At 44.2% G+C, this 18,894-nt stretch overlaps 2 protein-coding genes and 1 long non-coding RNA gene across 21 annotated transcripts in view; 2 read left to right on the top strand and 1 right to left on the bottom strand.

The window, feature by feature from the left end:
- Nucleotides 1–685, bottom strand: part of GPR107 (G protein-coupled receptor 107) — a gene marked incomplete at its 3' end in the record, with an annotated part of 32,036 nt that extends 31,351 nt beyond the window's left edge. The window contains exon 1 of one of the 2 annotated variants that reach the window (XM_082068106.1): nt 528–685. In XM_082068106.1, coding sequence (XP_081924232.1) covers nt 528–638 — 111 coding nt within the window. In that variant the 5' untranslated portion in view covers nt 639–685. The remainder of the gene's footprint in view (nt 1–527) is intronic. The other variant, XM_082068105.1, reaches the window with a different exon arrangement.
- A 1,183-nt stretch (nt 686–1,868) lies between these two features.
- On the top strand, nt 1,869–4,147 carry LOC309447286. The gene is made up of 2 exons (XR_014185589.1): nt 1,869–2,021; nt 3,824–4,147. It is a non-coding gene; the product is annotated as an uncharacterized lncRNA (long non-coding RNA).
- A 616-nt stretch (nt 4,148–4,763) lies between these two features.
- Nucleotides 4,764–18,894, top strand: part of FNBP1 (formin binding protein 1) — an 82,389-nt gene continuing 68,258 nt past the window's right edge. For 17 of the 18 annotated variants that reach the window (XM_082067742.1, XM_082067736.1, XM_082067730.1 and 14 more), the window contains exon 1: nt 4,878–5,043. In XM_082067742.1, coding sequence (XP_081923868.1) covers nt 5,020–5,043 — 24 coding nt within the window. In that variant the 5' untranslated portion in view covers nt 4,878–5,019. Of the gene's footprint in view, nt 5,044–18,894 lie in introns of all 18 variants that reach the window. The other variant, XM_082067738.1, reaches the window with a different exon arrangement.

The following is an 18,894-nucleotide window of genomic DNA, read 5'->3' as shown; positions in this document are numbered from 1 at the left end:
GAAACTACCTCTGGAAAGCTCATAAGAGCCATACAGAGTCAAGTGACTCATGATCAGGACAAGAAGACCACTCCAGAAGGCAGGTTAAGAGGAAAAAACACCACCAAATCCACTTCAGAACCCCCCCATCCCACATTCAGCCCTCCCTTATCGCACGGAGCTTTGTGCCTCGCTCTTAACAGGACATGAAGCATTTGCACATTCAAACCACTGCAGTTCTGGGGCCCTTTCACGCACTTTCCCCACAACTAAGAAACAGACGGACAAAATGCAGGGAGAGGGCTAAAGGGACACGGAGTGAACACGGCAGCAGGAGAACACCGGGAGGCCCAGGCAGGCAGAAACCCAGAAAGCTGCGAAGAGAGAGAAAGGCCGGGGGAGGCAGGACACAAAACCGGAGACGCGGGGACCCCGGCCCAGGGGAGCTGACCAGGCCCCGGCCGCCTCACCGCTCCCTCAGCCACCCTACAGGCAGCGCAGCGCGGCCGGGGTCGAACCCATAAGGACGGGGGCGGCGCAGACCTTACTTTGAGAGTGAGGTGATGGACGCGGGCACCGGCCGGGCCCGCCCAGAGCAGCCCCAGTGCCAGCACGACCGCGGCCCGAGCCAGCGCAACCCCAGCGCCGCGGGCCGCCATGTTTATTCCAGCATCAGCATCCTCTTCCCGCGGCACTTCCGGGGTCAAGGGGCGGCGGGGCCACGTGACCGCGGCGGGGTGGGGCCGTTCCTCCTGTCACAGCCTCTCGTCTCTTGTCACCGCGGTTTGTCACCCGGCGCTGGGGTGTTGGGGCTTCTCGGCCCTTTTCTCTCACTCTAGGGCCCTTCTGGGCTCTGCCGCGCTGTCCCTCGGTTGGCCCGCGCCCCTCACTGGGGCTACGGCGGGTGGCTGAGCCCTGGGGCAGCTCCCTTCTCGCTGGGGGCACCAGGGTAGGGGAAAGGGACCTGGGAGTCCTGGGAACAGCAGGGCGACCATGAGCCAGCACTGGGCCCTTGTGGCCAGGAAGGCAAATGGTACCTGGGGTGGGTTAGAAGGGGGGTGGTCAGTAGGTCAGAGAGGTTCTCCTGCCCCTCCACTCTGACCACACCTGGAATATTGTGTCCAGTTGTGGCCCCTCAGTTCCAGCAGGACAGGGAACTGCTGGAGAGAGTCCAGCGCAGGGCAACAAAGATGCTGAAGGGAGTGGAGCATCTCCCGTGTGAGGAAAGGCTGAGGGAGCTGGGGCTCTGGAGCTGGACAAGAGGAGACTGAGGGGTGACCTCATTCATGTTTACAGATGTCTAAAGGGTGAGTGTCAGGAGGATGGAGCCAGGCTCTTCTCAGTGACAACCAATGATAGGACAAGGGGTAATGGGTTCAAACTGGAACTCAAGAGGTTCCACTTAAATTTGAGAAGAAACTTCTTCTCAGTGAGGGTGGCAGAGCCTGGCCCAGGCTGCCCAGGGGGTTGTGGAGTCTCCTTCTGTGCAGACATTCCAACCTGCCTGGACACCTTCCTGTGTAACCTCATCTGGGTGTTCCTGCTCCATGGGGGGATTGCACTGGATGAGCTTTCCAGGTCCCTTCCAATCCCTGACATTGTGTGATTCTGTAACCCCCAGAGCCTTCTCAAGAACATCCCATGTGGAGGCACTCAGGAAGGCCCTGGTTTGGGGTGAGGAGCCACAGAGCTGCTTTATTTTATCAAGATTATGTGGAATGCCCCATCTTTGTACAGAGGTGATTCAGATGTTATTGTATGTTATCTCTTAAAAGCTTGTCTTCCTCCTTTTTCTTTTATACTCTTAGGTAATAAAATAAACACATAATCTCACCATCAGCCAAAGAAACCTGGACTGGCACCAGCAAGTTATCTAGAAGAATGAAAAAAACAAGCTTGTGTTTTCCTAACAGGATCCTTTCCCTGGGCAGTTCCTGGAAGGTGCCGCTAGATGTCCTGTCAGCATCGCTGCAACAGGCTGAACCCTCAGGCCAAACCTTAAATGAGGGGCCAGGGACAGAGCGTGTGGGTGGAGACCAGAGGTGAGACTGGTCAGGGCTGTTAAGGTTTATCAGGTCTTAATCAGGCCATAATTAGGCCACTCTGAGCCCTGATAAGGCATTTAAAGAGACCCAAGATTCCCTGCTGTGTATGTAGTGTTGGAACAGCAGAAAGGAAACAGCTGTGATGATGGCCTTAGGGAAAGGTGTGTCTTCTTCCTTTCCCTGTGCTGTTTTGGTCCCAGTGTATGAGAGGTTACAAGCAACATCTCTGTTCCTTGTTTTGGGTATGGCTGATCCGTGTAGAATTATAAAACTAAAAGGGAAGCAGCTGCAAGGGTGATAACTCCAGGGGGGAAAGGTGGGTCCGTTTCCTCATGTCCTGGAAGCTAGAAAGGCTCGTACGTGTTTTGGAAGTTGTGAGTTTTCTTGCTTTGCGTAAGTAAACAAACCCGGAGAAAAAGATCTAGATTGAACTGTAGTTTGGGGATTTGTCTTCCTTAAATACTTTCTGAATCACTTAGCAGCTAATCTGTCTGCTTTCAAGTGGGACTGGGGTTTCCTAAACAAAGTCCTGGTGTTCTGGAAATGGAATTGCTTCCACTTGGGTACTTAATCTGCCTCTGGGAGTGCTCTGCATCATAACAGGAGAGATAAACACAGAATTTACAGGAAAAGGACCACAAATAGATAACAGGTCTGTGTGGTTTTGTTCTTAGTGCAACTGAGGGAAAACTCCCACCAGCTTCTGTATTGCTCCGATTTAGATTGTGTGAATTCTGTAGTGAAGTGATAGATAATGTAATTTCTAAGCATCATTTGGAATTATTCTTTTGAGGCTGGGACCTACTGAGCTTTCCAGCATTCTACTTCAGCATAAAGGGCTCTTAATGCTCCTATCATTGCTAATTACATTAGTAATTAGCGACCAACCAAGCTGCAGGCCCTGCTGTTTTGGGCACTGTACAACTGAAAGTAATAAAGTGGCAGTGCCTGTTGTGGCAAGTTTCAGGGTAAATAATAAAGACAAAGAGAGGAAAAAGTGCCCTTCCAGAAATATCAGGAATTATTTTTATTTAATGTTTATTTTGAACCTCTGTCCACACAAACTTTAATAACTTTTCATAGGTTTTGGCACGGTTGGTTTTAATGCACTGTCATAATACAAAACTTGACTTTCTGGTCTTTATCTTTCTGGAACTGGTTGAGCATTTCTATCTCTCAGTGCAGACAGGTTTCCCTGCCCGTGCTGGTGTAACAGGTTTGCCTTGTTCCCCTCCCAGCTCTTTGTGCAAAAGGAAATTCCACAGCAAATTTACCTCAGATGATACTACTTTGTTTGGTCTCTGTATATGCTTTTTACTCAAACATTTATGGATTTAGCTCTCAAAAAGTCGTGATGTAAGCGCATTGTCTGTTTTTGCAATGTGTTGTGGATGGATGTGGGTCTCAGGACCGTGGCTTTGCTGTGCCTTCTCTGAGAATCTGTAGAAGCACAAACCCTTGAAACATTGTGGTTGTGCTTTAGGCAGCATGGCAGGCTCAGATATTTAAATATGTTGGCAGCAGCGAGGAGAAGTATTCTGTAAAATGAGCTCAACAGTGTGTCTCTTCATTGTTATGAAGCCAGTCCTTAAAAGTAGTAAGTTTTAATGATGTGTTGCCTGTTCCCTGCCTCCCTTCAGTCAGCCGTGTGAGGAGCTGCATTCTACTCTTACCTTCAAATCCATTGCACTACGATAAAAATAAACATAACTCAGTTATTATCATAACATACTTGTCTTCATTGTTGTTCTGAATGTTGGAATTGCTTAATAAGTTTTTTTTTTTCTTTTCTCATGTAGGGTAATGAAGTCAAGTGTCAATGAAAGAAGTGCATTAATCTAAAGGAGATAATGCTTATAGGAGCTGGTCATTTTTTATCTCTGACATCAAAAGGATCCACACCCTCTATAAGCAGATACCTTTCTCCTCCGGTGAATAATATGCTTCCCTTTTATTTTCCACCACGTAAATCTTTCATGAATAGATGCAGCAATAAATATAAGCTCTTTTTATGTTTCTTGTAGCTGAAAAACAGAAATGTAAAATCAGATTAGGTGACAGAGATCCAATAAATGCTGTTACAGAGGGATTCAAGCACAAAATAAATCTTATTTCTCTGCTGAGGAGATGGGCCATTTTCTGCAAGGCCTGCATGATTACTATAATAACCCACATTTATGCAAAGGCAGATAATTTAGTTATTTTTCTGCTTGCTCGTTGAGTAAATGTTCCCAGATTTAGGTTGGTTTTGGGGGTGTGTGTGTATATATATATTTGAGTAGCTGAGTTTGACGAAGTCAGCCCCTGCAGTCGTTAGAAGGGTGTGGGCTTCCTTCTTCACTAGGGTGGTTGCCCCCTTCTTAAGTGGCCAAAATGGGCACACCTGTTTAAAAAGCAGCTCCACCTGGCTCGGGGAGCGAGCGCTGAGAACCGGGGACAAGACACCTGAGCGCGGGCGGGGCCAGGATCACCGACCGCCACAGCCGCCCTGCGGCCGGGGAGCACCCCCTTCACCCAGCCGGCTGCTGCCACCGGCCTGTGGGTTCACAACGGGGCGGGCTGAGAGCTGCTGAACCGAGCGGCACCGGAGACACGCTGGTGCGGACGCAGCCGCCGCCTGCCTTGCCCGCGGGGTCCCGGTGAGCGGCGACTGCGCATGCGCGGTTCCAGCCTCACACCGCCCCCCCCGCCGCGAGCCGCGCCTGCGCAGTGCCGCCCAGGAGCTGTCAAGCGCCCCCCCGCCCGCTCCGCCACCGCCTCCCCGCGCGGCGCCGCTCGGGCCATTTTGCGGCGCGATGAGGCGGGAGCGGCGGTGAAGCAGCAGCGCCCGGCCCCGTCCCGCTCCTCTCCGTATCCCCCCGCCTCGCCCTGCCGGGGCCCGGCCGTCCGTGAGCGGAGAGCTGAAGGGGAAGAGGAGCCTCAGCCAAAGAACAGAGAGACCCCAAGTGTCCCCCGCCCGCCCCTCAGCGCCGGCCCTCGGCGGCGCGGCGGAGCCATGAGTTGGGGCACGGAGCTGTGGGTGAGTGACTGAGGAGGGAACAGGGGAGGGAGCGGGGCCGCCGTTGCGGCCGTTACCGCGGAGCGCCGCGCCCGCCCCGTGTCATAACGGTCCGTGCGGAGGGGCCGCGGCCGGTGCGGGGCGGGAGAGCGGGCGGGGCGGCCGGGGCTGGGCTGGGAGGGCACCGCGGGGGGTCTGCCCGGGGCCGTTCTCTCCGGGAGGTCACCCTTTCTATAAACTTTTCCGTGTAGCCTCCGCAGGGAAATCCCAGAGAAGACTTGTTAGTTTTCTATAATTACTATTAATTGATTTATTTATTATTTTTTAAAAAGAAAGCTCCACAGCACAAAAAGCGCCCGCGGTTGTGGAGCGGAGCGGGTGCTGCTCCGAGCTGGATTTATATCCAAGGGGGGTCCAATTTCAGGAGAGGGAGCTGCAGGGGAGAAAAGCCAGATGATAAAATGTCCCTTTGCTGCTGTTGAAGGCTTTTCTCTCCACGCTTGTTTCGAAGAATGGAGGTTTTTAGTTAGAGTTTTCTGTGTGTAAATATGTACGTTTTACTGGTGAGGTGGATTTCGGTGTATAAAGCTCCTTGATTGTTTTTGAAGTGAACATGGAAAGTATAAACGCATTTGGTTTAACGCTGAGACGTAACTGGAAAATATCGAAGTGCTAAAAGGAACGAAAAGTGGGTGATAGCGATTTGAAATGGTCCCTTGCTAATCGGAGAAAATAAGGGTAGGCAGATAAAACAAGCCTTGAAAGGCAAAATATACATATTCACTCACAAAGAGGACATGATGCAGCCATGTTTGGCAGCGTGATGGTGGAGCATGGAGCAGAACCTGCTCCTGAGGGTTGGGAGGCTGGACAGGACGCTGTGCAAGTTCAGTGGTGGGACATGAGGAATCTGGAGACAAATCTGTGCTCGGGAGGGGGTGGAAGAGGGAAACGGAAATGGTGTTTTGAATGGAGAAGTCAAGAAATGAGTGGCAGAGGGTCATCTGGATTGCAGAGCACTGCAGGGTTTCGCTCCTGGACTCGGCTGTTTGTGGCTAGTACCCAGCACAAGCTAAGATGTAAACGTATCGAAGCTTTTAAACTCTCTCTGTATAGAAATGGTTGTTTTAAATGTGCCAGTTGCTGCATTTACTGGGTGCATTTACTGCTCTGTTCTGGCAGACGGTTAAGCAAGCATCCCATTTTGCTGTGACACTGTAGTCACGTTATAGCTGGATCTGGTTAGAACTAGACAGTAAATTAGGAAGCAGATGCTTACTGAGAGGTTACACGGTATGTTTGTATATTCCCAATATACAAGAGGTGATACATACTGATGAAATATTGTAGTGATGTTCTATTGATTCATCAGTATATAAACAGCTCTGCTGCATAGGTGTGTATATGGGAAAATCTGCAGTTGCTTCTTTTTCTGCATCTTTGATGCATTGGGGGAACATGAAGTAGTTTGGAATTAAGCAAGAGACAGTGGAACAGTTTTGAGACAGGAAAATAATTTCTGAATTCTCAAAATGTACTTAATTATCGCATTCTTAAATGCGTGCAGGGGATACTGAGATGTTTCTGCACAAGAACAGTAGTAGTAGTGTTTATCGATAGTTGTTTCTGGTTTATGTAATCTATGCCTGTGTATATGCAGTCGTATTTGTCTTCTGTAACAGTTACAAACTGCTTTTATAGCTTTATTTAAAAAAAAAGTTGTTGAAATTACTGTCTTGAGCAGCATCAAAGTGCTGTTTTTTTCATGTCTTCAGTGTAGTACTTGGAGATGTGTAGCACGTTACTGACAAAAAGGTTTGCACCAACAGAATAAATAATTCTAGATATAAAATTGGCAGAAGTTGCTTAATTTTAAACTGGGCAGAGCTTTGAAAACACCTCGATTTCCAGTGCTCTGGGTATTTAGGCCAAAATGCTGATTTATCTCCCCATGTTCTCCCTTTCACTGGGAAAGGAAACCACACAAACAACCTCCTTTTGTTGACCATGACATGCTTGTTTTTTAAACAAAATTAAGCTTCTGTTTACCTTAGAATTTAGTATTTATTTTCAGTAGTCAGGGAATGGGTGTTTAGGAGCAGGTGTTGTAAGCAACAAATGCCTGTTTGACAATGTGACCGGTCTGTGATTCGATGGACTGGAAGTTGAGGCGGTTACAAGAGTTTCCAACCGTAGTTCAGAAATTTGAAGTTTGCTGGAAGGATGAGTGCTGCGGGTCAGGCTTGACCTGCACCCTGGGTCTCCAATGTGCTGATCTACCGGACTGGATGCGTGTTTGTGATTCGCCCCTTTAAACATAGCAAAGCAGTAAAATAGAGCTTGCTCTCTAGAGTGTGTCTAATGTTACTGTGCATGGATTTATGTAGAATTTCTGTTAATTTCTGGGGGAAAATAAAAACTGGTTGCAGAAAGCCTCATACTTCAGAAGCAATAAAATCCCTTCGGCAACATGTTAAGCTATTCCCTAGACAGACTTCTAGCCTTGTGATGCGAGTGTATTTTTTGCCTGTGGCTGGCAACTGTTTTTGCAATGTTCCTGTTGATACTTCACTTGAATCTAGACTTAGGAGTTTGCAGGATTTGCACTGAGTGTAAATGGACCCATAACCTGCAGAATTATTAGAGGTACTAATGCAGCATTTACATCCCATATGAAGCCAAATGCTGGGATAATGAGATCATCTGGGGCCTCCAAGCCATCCAGTGTTACAGAGCAAAACCTGAAGGTCTCGCAGAACCATCTGTGAGTTTCCTGTGAGTAAGCACGTCGTACAGGGCAGCACAGCACAGCACAGCTGCTCTGTGCACTTTGTCCTTCTACCCGACCCCTGCTTAAGTCTTTCTGCCCATTATACGTGACACATACAGGAGCTGGAGGAAGAAGCGGTGGGTGAAGGACAAAGTACAGATACAGGACCAAACCATTTTGGCTTTCACCCCAGTTCGAGAATAGCATTAAGGGCTAACAGGTAGGAGGATATAGTAGATATTTATTTAATGTTTGATTCTTGAAATTGGCGATGTTTTCTAAATACTTAACTCATGTAAGTGGTAAGTAAAAATGATGTATACCAGTGTACAGACCCAACTTGTACCCTCAGTCAACAGCAGGCTGTAAAGGCACACTCAGATCTCCTTCACCCTTTTCCTCTCTTGGGTAATGTGGAAAAACACAGAGCATGGCACATAGAGCTATTTCAATGGGTGCTTTAGCTGGTAAAATGCTCCTGTGTGCTCCACTTGCCACCAATGTCCTTTGTGTGGTGCGAAGCCCTTGAACCAAATGGTAGGAATTACATAGCAAATGGAGCTAAAACAAACCACAGCACTCCAGTCCTTGTCTTTTGAGTGGGAGAAGCTGTGGCCGCATGGTTGCTATATTGAAGGGAACTAACATTCTTGATGATGAGTTTTGGTACAGTAGGTAATTTGGGGGAGCTACGTGTAAATTTGTGGTTAAGTGGTCCAGGAAAAAATCTGCCTCTTCAGAACACTGTCACACAGCATGGCAAGTGCAAGTGGTGGAGTGATTAAATCTGACAAGATTGAGCTTTTCGTTATGAATGTTTCAGAGGTGCAGACACTGTGGTTTTGCTGCTGGGGTTTTTTCCACATTCAATGGAAAGTTAAAAAAAAACTGGGGAGGAAGGTGATTTTTCTTTGGCCTTTGTGAAAAGCTGGGTGCTGCTAACAGTGACGTCCTTTCAGCCTCTGAGAAGGTGAATATTCTATATTTGCAAAGGTCTTAATTTTGCTGTCCTTACGCAAGTGGTTCTGTTGGCTAACTCCTCATATGACTGATGCTTTGTGGTCTGCATGTTTTATTTGTAGATTGTTCCAGTATGCTTTAGTATGAAAAAATCCAATTTGTGGACATGGTTGTTTTTGCCTTATAAAGTTCATTGCACGTATAAATGTGAATTGTGATTAAACTTTTCATAGTTTAGAAATGTAAGAAATTACTGTTACTGAAAATATTAATTCACAGTATTAAAACAAGTGGGATTCTTGTAGACCGTGTTCTTTTAACTATGTCCTTATTGTCAGATGACAAATCATAGGTGCAACTGGAGAACTTGAAGGCCTCACTTGCTATCTGTAACTGATAAATTGTTTCCTCTTCCAGTACTTGCATCTCTCTGTGATCAGCAGAATTTGTGTTTAAACAGCTGTAATCTTGTGTTTCTTCCATTTACTTGAATGCTGTATTGTTCTTCTATACTATTTATAATGTATGGGTGTTGCATATAGTGGTGACTCACGTTTGGAAACCATCTGGAGCACCTGGGTGATTTTGACCGCGGTGGCATTACATAGTGGGGACATCTGCGCACAGCAGTCAAATGTGATCTTAAATGAACGTTCTGTTCTTGTCAGCTTGTTCCCTATAAGATGATCTACAGAGCTGGATCTCAGCGTGATATATTCTTTTCTTCAGCCAACATCTAGTTTTATTGTATGCACCACTGGAGTTGATTGCAAACAATAGAAATCTTTGTGTGTCATCCCACCCATCCCATTCTCACACCCCTACCAGCTCTTTGGGTGTTAACTGATACTGTCCAAGACTGAAAGGACAAGGACCTGGTTTCTGCTGGGACAAGGACACACAGCTCAGAAGTGTCAGTCTTGTGAGCTAAATCACAAGTGAATCCTGATAGTGAGCTGAGAATTTCCATTATATAAGTAATGGGCCCACCCGCCAAAGGTGGGTGGATGAATTGTTTGCAGCTTGGAAAATAATCTTCTGTAGTGATGGCAAATGCTCTTCTGAAAAGTGTGTTTTATTGTAAATTGGCTGTGAATTTTTGCAGCTTATTTGGCATCATTTAGACAACTCCTAGAGACACAGCTGTGCATCCCTGACCCGCTTCTCTTTCTGTTTAGTAGAGTCTTGGTTTCTGTTGAGTAACATGTTAAAGTTTCTGTATATTTCAGTGTGGCTGGAAATTCACCTACAAAAATATACTCCCAGAACAAGTCACTCTAAAAGCAAGTATAGTGAGAGGTTAAAAAAAAAGCTGAGGTCAGGAATAAATGCGTTATGTTTATAATGTTGGCTTGATTATTGTAAGGCTGTTCATAAAAGTTGTATACAGAGTGCTGGAGATGGGTGCTTCAAAGCAAAATACACTTTTCATTAGCTGAGTATTCTGCATAGTTATTTGGACAGTCCTGAGGTAGCAATATTGTCTGACATTAATATCTCCTTATTTCACTCATATATTGAGTGGTCAGCCTGTATATGCAGATTACTGAGTGAGAAACTGTTCATAAAGTTGAATCATTACACAACATCTTAATTCCACAGCGCACACCTTTTTGCCTTTGCCCGGCACAGGACAGCAGTTCAGGCTGCTGCAGCCTGCGAGTGTGTGTGGTTTAAAATCAGTGCTATTGTAGTGCTTTTCCATAGTTTCAAACTAGTTGATTTTTAAAGTTTAAGAAGTGTTGTGTGGGAGCTGAGCGGTAAGAGAAGGGCTTTTGTGTGAGGTCCCTGCACCTTCCCTTGGTGCTTCCAGGCTCTGGCACTGGAAAGACTTCTGTTCTAGTTTCTACAGCAGTTTTCAATGTATGAATGTCTGAATGATTTTGTTTACAATTCTGCTTTGCTTGAAGAATGAGGTTTTCTATAATATCATCACCGACCTATTCTTGTATTTCCTACCTATGGGTTAAAGAATGGGGGATTCACAGTCTTTCAGAGTGAGTCCAGACTGCACGGAATATATTTTTGTCTTTTTCGTCACAGACTCTTCCCATTTGTATTGTGGCTGCTCAAGATCCCCCGCTTTCCTGAACCATATGGGAAGGCAGTCAAACATGAGGAGATGTTTTTCTGGACTCTTTGCAGCTCATTAGTGTTACTCATGTTGTGAAACATTCTTCAAAAGCAGAATTTCAAAAGCCGTGCTCCACATGAAGAGTAGGAACCACTGCTGCACTGGAACTTAATAACGTGCTCTACATTATTGCCTTTGGTTGCTGAAGAGGTAACCTGCTAATGAATTTTTGGGAATTCACTTTCATCCTGCTTAAAATAATACTTCTGAGATTGGTTATACATTGAATCTGATACAGCTGTCAAAATCCAGTGGTCTCTTGAGTTTCCTTAGTGTTCATGTAAATATTTTAAGATAACTTCCCCTTTCAATATAATCGTGTGCATTTCAGATGAAACTTGTCTTCCTCTTTCCACCCCTAGAAACTCTGTTTTTCTATCTTCTTTTTTTAAACAATATGCTGGTTAAGTTAGTGAGAGGAAAAAAACACTGTCTCCTGGTGTATTGTAGTCTTTGTCCTTCTTTGTCCTTCTTCTCAAACAATGGCTTTGACTCTGAAATACAAAATGGGGAAAATTAATATATATGTTGTATGCACATGAGGAATGTACAGGATATGACAGTTTTAGTCTTTTAAAGCAGACATGCTGGGGTGATTTGGATCACTCTGGAATTCTTACATGATTTCTCTTCATCTGTGTTGTCTTATTAACCTGGTCAATAATTTCACTTGGCTCATTAAGAATAGTTTGGCAGCATTATTAAATAAATATTTACTGTCAACTTATTAAATAAAATGTTTCTTTTTGCATCTAAACATGGAAAATATGTAGATGGGATTTCTAGATGACTTAGAGCCCAGAGCAGTGCAGTTATAGTGCAAGAATATGTTGGTTGCCCAGCGTTCGTTGCTGATCACTGAAGCAGACATGCATGTTGTAAAGTGTGGAAAGAAGCAGTTCTGTTGCAATGTTGCCCTAAATTATTTGGGAAAGAGTCAAACTGATTGGAAAAACAACCAAAAGAACAACAGCAATCCCCCAGACACCCTCAGAAACCCAGTTAAGCGATGAAACTTGAAACGGAGTCTCTCAGGAATTAATGCCTGGTTTAGATTGATGGTCCCTAATGAGCTACCAAGTCATCCAAAAAGTCCTTAATCCCGAGGACACGCCATAGTCGATTATCATTCTTCTTGTTGTAGCTGAAATAACATAAATTTCTTATGTTAAATCTGTCACTTGACTGTCTCTTGTTTTCCAACTGCTTTTGCTTGGTACCTAAAGAAGTTTTACAGCAGATCTTTGAAGCTGTACTGTTGTAGTGGGGCCGTCATGTGTGCTGCTGCTGGTACTATTTACCTGTGTGAATGGGAAGGGTAGTTTGTAGTGTTGACCCTTACTCCTCTGTGAACGGCAGGTACGATTTCTCTCATAAATTATTTACTTTATAGTTCAGAAATGTTATTTTCATTGCAGAGAGTCTGTGGATAGGCAGGTAAAGGAGTATTACCCATGTGGCAGGAGAATGAGGATCTTGCACACATACTGAGAACACTGCTCTTTCCTAATGGGACTCCTGGAGATTTTGATGGTCAGATCTGATTAACACGGAGAAATTGCTTACTGTGTGCCTTGGACAGTTTCTCTGTCTCAGCCTATACTTCTAGATGAAGCTGGTAGGTCTTCTTATGAAGGTTATTTAGCACTTTCTGCTAAGTCACCTATTTTCTGCTGTTTAATTATTTTCTCAGGTTGGCTTTACTCACACTCCACTTTTATTTTTTCTGCACCTGCCTCACACTTTTTGTATTTCAGATTAGTCAGGATTATTCAGTTGTTACCAGGGCCGATATCTTGCAGACACTAAACACTATGCCTCTTTGGTTTTGGAAAGCTGTAGCGCTCCTATTTGTTGGAGCAAGGTTTTAAAATTTGGCAGACAATAGCTGTTGAATGGGGATGGGCCTTCTGCTGTTCTTGAGAAAATCTGCCCAAATTAGGCAAACTTCTAAGTCTTTGGAAAAGCACCACTTTGCAAATACTGGGTGAAGATATTAGTTTTGAAGTCTTGAGAAGTTCCAGTGTGCGCTGAGTTATGTTTTGGCCTTGGAGGGGTTTTTTTGTGGAACAAGATGATGTGGTTAATCACAGGAAAACTGAATGTGCATCAGTCTGGTCCTTGCAAGAGTGTGGTCATGTCAAAAGTCCACCTGAGCACTTAGGCTTCCTGGATGGTTCATCTCATGTTATGGACTGGTTCTTCTCTTGTTAATGCTCACCGAAGGGTGAGGAATGGGGGAAGAGATGCCGTGGTCAGAGGGGAGTGTAGCTGATTCAAGAGACCAAATGTGGTGGAGGAGAAGAAGTAGAGCTCGGAGTAGGATCTAGTTACAGAAGCTTGTAGCTGCTTGTCTAGGAACTGCTCCAGTGGTTGGAGTGTCAAGAATGATGGGAGTGTGGTTGTTTGAGGAGAGACAATTCCAATTAGCAGTTCTGATAGTGAAATTTGGGGAGGATGAACTGGGCTAACTGAGCAAAGGAAATGGCAGAACTGAGCTTAGCAGGAGAAAGTTTAAACCAAAGAGGCAAGGGAGCAGTGGCAGGGAAAGAGCTGGGTGAATGTGGGGAGAGCAGGGCCGGGCTGGGGTGGCACAGGTGGGCTGTGACTTGCTGTCAGACAGGATGAGCGGTGGGATTAGCGCCTTAGGAACAGCAAGTCAGGAGTTTGATGGGATCAGGAGAAAGTGTCCTGCATGTGCAAGGGGAAGAAAGAAGTATGGAGCAAAGGCTGAAGGTTAAATAAGAAATACAACAGAAAAGCACAGAAGGGACCTGGCAGTCCTCTTTTGCATGCTTGGCTTTGTAACATGCTATTTTTATGTGTCTTTGTCCAAGTAATATTAGCGTTGTTTTATTGGTTTGAATGTACATAGTTTTCTGTGGTTGCATTTTGCATCTTTGCTCACTGTGGAAGAATATTTGACCACATCCCCGAATGAGCTTTATCTAGAAGTGTGTGCACTGTTCTGTGCAGAAAACTTTAAGGACTTGTTTAGCAATTAGGTTTAAAATGCATTTAGCCAATGTTTTTCACCCTGCACTGTGCTTTCTTTTATGCGGAGATAAATGCCTTAATGCATTTATCTTGTATTTACAAAGGAAAAAAATGATTGGCATGCAGCAGTGAGTGAATGGAAGTGTGTTTTCTCAAACAAAAGTTAAATAGGGAAGGGAAATATTTCTTACCCTCTTGAGAGCTGTTGATCTGTCAAATGTGGGTCTTATAGGAGTGGCATTCATTAAGAATGTGTAACTAAGGTTTTGCCAGTAGTGAAAGAAAAACTGGCAGTGTATGAGCCAGGAGAGCTGTGATAGAGCTTGACATTAATATTTCTTTTGCCTATCGTGCCTCACCCAAGTGTAACAGTTTGAGATACTTCTGCTTGTGTTTTGTCACTGGAAAAGCCTAAAAATAAAGGATGAAAGGAGAGGGTTGTATATGCTGGTCCAGAGCCTTTATTTCTTTACAACTCTTAGGAGCTGTGAATTATCTGTGTTTCACGGGGGATGCTTTTTGGCTTACGTTTGGAACTTAAAAGCTGGAAGAAGGCATCAGTGTTTGGTGTGCAGAAACGTTCTAAGCAAACATTTCTGTAGCATATATATTGGTTAGGAGTTTCTTTGCTGCTTTGCTCAAAGACAGACAGACAGCTTGCCCATGGTCATCAAGGTGTTCAACACTTAAAGGTTGTTGCATGCTTTGCCCGAAAACCAGAATTGTAAGCTGAGTGAATGCACCAGCCTCTCCTTTAGGTAATGAGAATGCGCATCACATGACACGTGTGATTCGGTTCCTATTTAAATCAGCACCCTAGGGATTTACAGCCTTATTTTTGGAGTGGGGGGGGACAGCCAGGTTCCAACTCTGTTTAAAGACAAACTAATATTTGTGTGGCTGCCTGCAGTCTTTAGAGATGCGATGAAGTAGCCCAGGAAACAACCCGGGCAGGGTGGAAGCTGATCTGTTCCTGGGAGAGCGCAGTGTGAACTGGAGCCGCTCTCCACCTCCTCTTCTGGATAATTATGGGCTGGTTTTCTTTTTACATTGTGGCTTTTTCTCTGATTCTTGTCTGTGTCATCCTTATACCTGTATTATGTATAAAGTTGTTGAAAGCTCCTTTTCCAGAGGTTGGGTATGATTGACATGAAACTACCTTGAAATAGGAAAGCTGTCGTTGTTGGAGGAAGACAATTTTTGCAAGAAATGTGCTGTTGTAGAACACGTGTACCTAATCCAGGCGTCTTTGGAGACTGAGATCTGCACGGTGGTTGAGGCTTTTTGAAAATGCTTAATCTTGAATAGAAAGCTTGTGTATCATAATGGCAGCGTTTAATGTTTGTGGGAGTGTGGTGAATTGTTCCTGCTAACAAACCTTCGCTGAGCTGAACAACGTAAATATAAATATTTCACTTGGTTATTAGCAGTTGAGTGAAAGTGCTTGGTGGTTAGGAACAGCATGACAAAGTAGAGCACTCCATTCACACAAAGGTCAGAAGATCTTTCCTTTTATATGATATGTGTAGTTTTCATATTGACTTAAAGGCTGAATCTCTCGTTGGCTTGGTGTAGTTACCTTTTGTGGTTTGCCTGTGGGTTAATCCCTGGGAACGACAAAAAATATATAGAATATTGACAGAGTATTATCAGCTAGACTTCATGCTTCTTAAAGAGTTGAACAAGTAAAAAATTGTTAAAATAGTGGAAATTCAAAACCTATTTTATAATTAGAATGCGAAAATTAAGCGCTTTGTTTTTCTTTCTTCATGATACATTGGTGCATGTGGTGTCTGGAAGACGCTGGTCAGTGGAGCAACATTGATTTCTCTCTGGGGGCACGGCATTCATCAGCCTTCTCAGCAGGGGGGGAGATTGATTCCTTCATCAGAATAGCAACAATCCATCCTGAAGCTTCCTCAAGGTATTAGGGCTAAATTAAACAGTCTGGGACTCGTGTGTAAGCCCTAATGCACTTCAAGAGGCTTCCTTGGATAAAGAGAATTTTGAAAATAATCTGAAGATGAACCCAAAACTAAAAGAAAAAAGCCACAGGCTCAAATCATCCTTAAAAGGGGGGACTGTAATACATTTTCTTTGTGTGGTGCAGCACTTAATGCTCAAATTCTCTTAGGGAAGAAAAGGAAAAATGCATGAACAGTATAGCTCTATTCATGGCATTGCATTTATAACTCATTTTTTCTCCTTTGTGTATGTGATCCATAGCCATTCCAAAAATAGATATGCTCACAAATATTAAATTAGTAGAATTAAGCATCTTAAAGCCAGGAAATACCTCTGTGGTAATTTTTGTTTAAAAATTGTGTAATGTGGGCTCCTGTACCTATTGTATTATATCTTAATTTTGCAAAATTTTCAGGTGTGTTTACTTGTGCGCATTTACAGAGGCTACAATTATGCATTAACTTCTTGAGGATAAAAAGTCATGGCTGCATTCAGCTTTTCTGGAAATCCTTTCATTAACTTGAATGAGGAATGAAACAGTATGACTGAGCTTTAGTCTGTATATTAAGTGCTTATAAGCAAGAATTAAATATAATATGTTAGTAACTCTGTTGGATATGCTTACTGATCATTATGAATGTCATTCATATACAGGAGTATTAAAAAAAGTGGGGTAGGCCACATGATGTTTCTTCAGTCTTACCACTTAGTCTGGGTCCATCTCAGTCTGCACACAAAATCGGGCAAGTGGTAATTTTCTTTTTACAGATTATTGAAAATCCTTTCCAAATGTATCCAAAAGGCATGAGGACTTTATAAAAGGTGGAATGTTTTAGGGTGACTCTTGGTTAATAATGTCAGTGAAGACGCACTGAATGTCCCCGGTAGACGTTGGCAGATGCTCACGTCTTAAAGATGTCGAACTTCAGAGATGTTCTGCCCAAGTATTCTGCCATAACATAAACTTCCTTGGTCCTGCCGGTTCACGGCCTACCAGTTTGTGTTAGCAGCCAAAACTCCATTATTCAGGGAGATAAGTTGAAACTTCAGGGATTGTGGATAAAAAAGCTCTTTTCCTTTCTTGGCTGAGAGGAGTAGCAGTTTCAGTCGACCTTTAGACTAGAGTTGTATCTTCCAAGGGCTATTTTAAGTGGAAGGTATTGTCATTGTGACAGCTGAAGAGCACTAAATGACCTTGTCCTTGCTGTGGGAGGGGATGTTCTTGTCAAATTGTGAGAAGTTCCCTCACCCTCCCTGTACGTAGGTAAGCACGCCTTGCTTTTCCTCTTTTCCTTGCTCTGTTATCACTGTGGTTCAGGCACCAAACTTGCTTACCCTGCTTGGCAGATAAAGCATCTAGTAGATTCAAGTCAGTATCCTCTTTCATATTTTTTAGATGATTCAAATGCTCATCAAGCAAATGGTCTGTCCCTGTGTTATAAAATAGTTGGGGAGTCATGGGACATTGAGGGAACTGTGCCCAGAAGCTCTGGTTGCTCTATGAAGATCAGTAACTCTGATCACAGAATCACAGAATCGACTGGGTTGGAAAAGACCTCAGAGATCATCAAGTCCAGCCCTTGGTCCAACTCCAGTCCATTGACTAGATCATGGCACTAAGTGCCATGTCCAATCTCAGTTTAAAAACCTCCAGGGATGGTGAGTCCACTAGCTCCCTGGGCAGCCATTCCAATGCCTGACCACTCTTTCTGGAAAGAATTTCTTTCTAATATCCAGCCTAAATTTCCCCTAAATTTCTTCTGCTTTGAAGCTCGGTGCTCTAATACCACCTCATTCCAGTAATAGGTGAGTTAGAAGTGCATCTAGCAAGACTTCTGAAGAGTGTGTCTCAGTGTAATTTACAGGATCTCAACCCCTGCAGCTCAAACGTCTGCTGTTTTAGTAAGTGCATTGCTTAAAGTGTTGTGCTGGTCCAGAAATCCCACTTAGTGTTTATTTAATTCACTTTATGAACCTGGGAGTTGCTGTCATTGCAGTTGTTGCTGGAGATCCCATCCCCACTGTGCGATCCATTGATGGACTCTGTCTTTTGTGTTGTATCTCCTTATATTGAAAGTCAATATAGTGTGCTGATAGATACCCAAAATAGATTCTCTGTACTAGAATTGCAGTGTTCCCTGAATGCTATAAAAAGTCTGTATGTCTGACAGCCATATTTCAAAGAATTATTTTTCCAATATACTAATTAATTCCCTTCAAATAAATAGGCAAAAAAAATGAAATAGAACAAACATCAATATTTAATGGCATCTGCTTAAAACCCTCTCGGTCTAGACTTTTGAAGTTGTGTGGGGGTGATATTCACACATCCCTGATAAAGAGAGGATGGAATGTGTGTGTCTGTGTTTGCTTTTCATTTATGGAGTTAATTACTCACTCCTTAAAGCTGTAATTGTGAGATGCCTCACACATCCCTGCTCAGAAATAGTTGTAGGAAGCATTTTGATCTCTTTGTAGGCTGTTGCTCTGTGAATACACATTTGGATGTTACAGGGTTTGTTTCCTGGATGGGATGAGCTGGTCTCCACCTCTCAGCATTCAGGCTGCTGCTGTGGAAGCAAATGGGCAGAAATAATACAGAAAGTGGGCTGTAATTTTGCTCTTGCTTTGGGAAAGGGTGAGCCCAGTGCCCGACACCTTATTCTGCACATCACGGCGTTTCCCGTTCTGCTGCTGAACAGCACGGCCACCAGCTGACCTGGATCTGCGGGCTCTTGTGAGACGCCAGGCTGGGCATGGGCTGTTTGCAGCACTTTGTGTGTGAACTGGCTGGATTCCTTGTTATTGCCGTGTTATCTTGTTATTGCTAAGTTATCAGCTGCTTATTTTGAATGGCGGGTTTATGGAGAAGTGAGTTTGTAACAGATTTGTATATAATTTTTGGGCACTGTTTATTCCAAATACACCTGTGGAGTTGGGGAATCCATGACTTTCTGGAAATGAGGCAAACATTTGTTAGATTTCCTCCCACAACAGTGGTAGAAAAGAGCATCACTGTGCTTGCCATCTCCTTTTGATACTTCAT

Source organism: Streptopelia decaocto (assembly GCF_964273445.1).
Source record: "Streptopelia decaocto genome assembly, chromosome: 17".
Taxonomy (NCBI): domain Eukaryota; kingdom Metazoa; phylum Chordata; class Aves; order Columbiformes; family Columbidae; genus Streptopelia; species Streptopelia decaocto.
Note: the sequence above shows the minus strand (reverse complement) of the source record. Positions and strands in the feature narration are given on the sequence as shown.